The sequence below is a fragment of the Lottia gigantea genome (genome assembly GCF_000327385.1).
Source record: "Lottia gigantea unplaced genomic scaffold LOTGIsca_6128, whole genome shotgun sequence".
In the NCBI taxonomy this organism is placed as follows: domain Eukaryota; kingdom Metazoa; phylum Mollusca; class Gastropoda; family Lottiidae; genus Lottia; species Lottia gigantea.
In genome coordinates, this window is record NW_008710093.1 from 7,747 (window position 1) to 8,681 (window position 935).

The 935-nt window shown below is 28.9% G+C and overlaps 1 protein-coding gene across 1 annotated transcript in view; it reads right to left on the bottom strand.

The window, feature by feature from the left end:
* Nucleotides 1–720, bottom strand: part of LOTGIDRAFT_176902 (hypothetical protein) — a gene marked incomplete at both ends in the record, with an annotated part of 8,418 nt that extends 7,698 nt beyond the window's left edge. Inside the window, 2 exons of the mRNA XM_009064321.1 lie at nucleotides 149–322; nucleotides 550–720. Coding sequence (XP_009062569.1) covers nucleotides 149–322; nucleotides 550–720 — 345 coding nt within the window. The remainder of the gene's footprint in view (nucleotides 1–148; nucleotides 323–549) is intronic.
* Nucleotides 721–935: the final 215 nt, after the last annotated feature.

The following is a 935-nucleotide window of genomic DNA, read 5'->3' on the forward strand; positions in this document are numbered from 1 at the left end:
ATAGAAAACATGATAGTCAGGACCTTATTAATAGAATCTCAAACTCAAGCATAACGATTGTTACAATGCCAAGTAGACAATTAAATATTAGAGTTTAGAGCCATTATAGCCAATTCTTAATCTGGGACGGAGAGCAAACCTAACCTACCATTATTAGGATTAGAAGCTGAACTAGAACGGCTACAATCTATACCACTATAACCATCTAGACATTCACCATTACAACTACCATCAACTTTACTACAAACTGTACTGTTATTTATACAATTTCTCTCTGAACATTTCTTATTACAGTTTATACCATAGAAATCATCACCACATTCTAAATATATCAAGTTTGTTGTTAATTAAATAAATACAACTTTATTTAATCCTAAATATCACGAGACAAGAATTACAATATCCATCTCTTAATAGATATAAAATTCAAAAGCAACCAACTTTTGGTGCAAAGATAGTTTCGTTTTGGTATATTTACATCAACCATTAAAATTATCATAAATTACTCTTGAAGTTAATAAATTAAAAATATAGAATCATAGTTCGTACTTTGATCTGGTACTACCGGCATTGTTTGACTACAGTCTATACCACTATAACCATCTAGACATTCACCATTACAACTACCATCAACTTTACTACAAACTGTACTGTTATTTATACAATTTCTCTCTGAACATTTCTTATTACAGTTTTCACCATAGAATCCATCATCACAATCTAAATATATCAAGTTCGTTGTTAATGAAAGAAATATAACATTAATAATAAAAGAAAATATCTTTCAATCAACCACCATACACAACATACACTTCACACAAAACCTGGTTTATAACCATCAATAAAATATCTACCATTAATATTATTATATACTGTACTCACTATATTATATTTAGCTTGTGTACAGTCAATTGATATAAAACCTGGTCTACAAC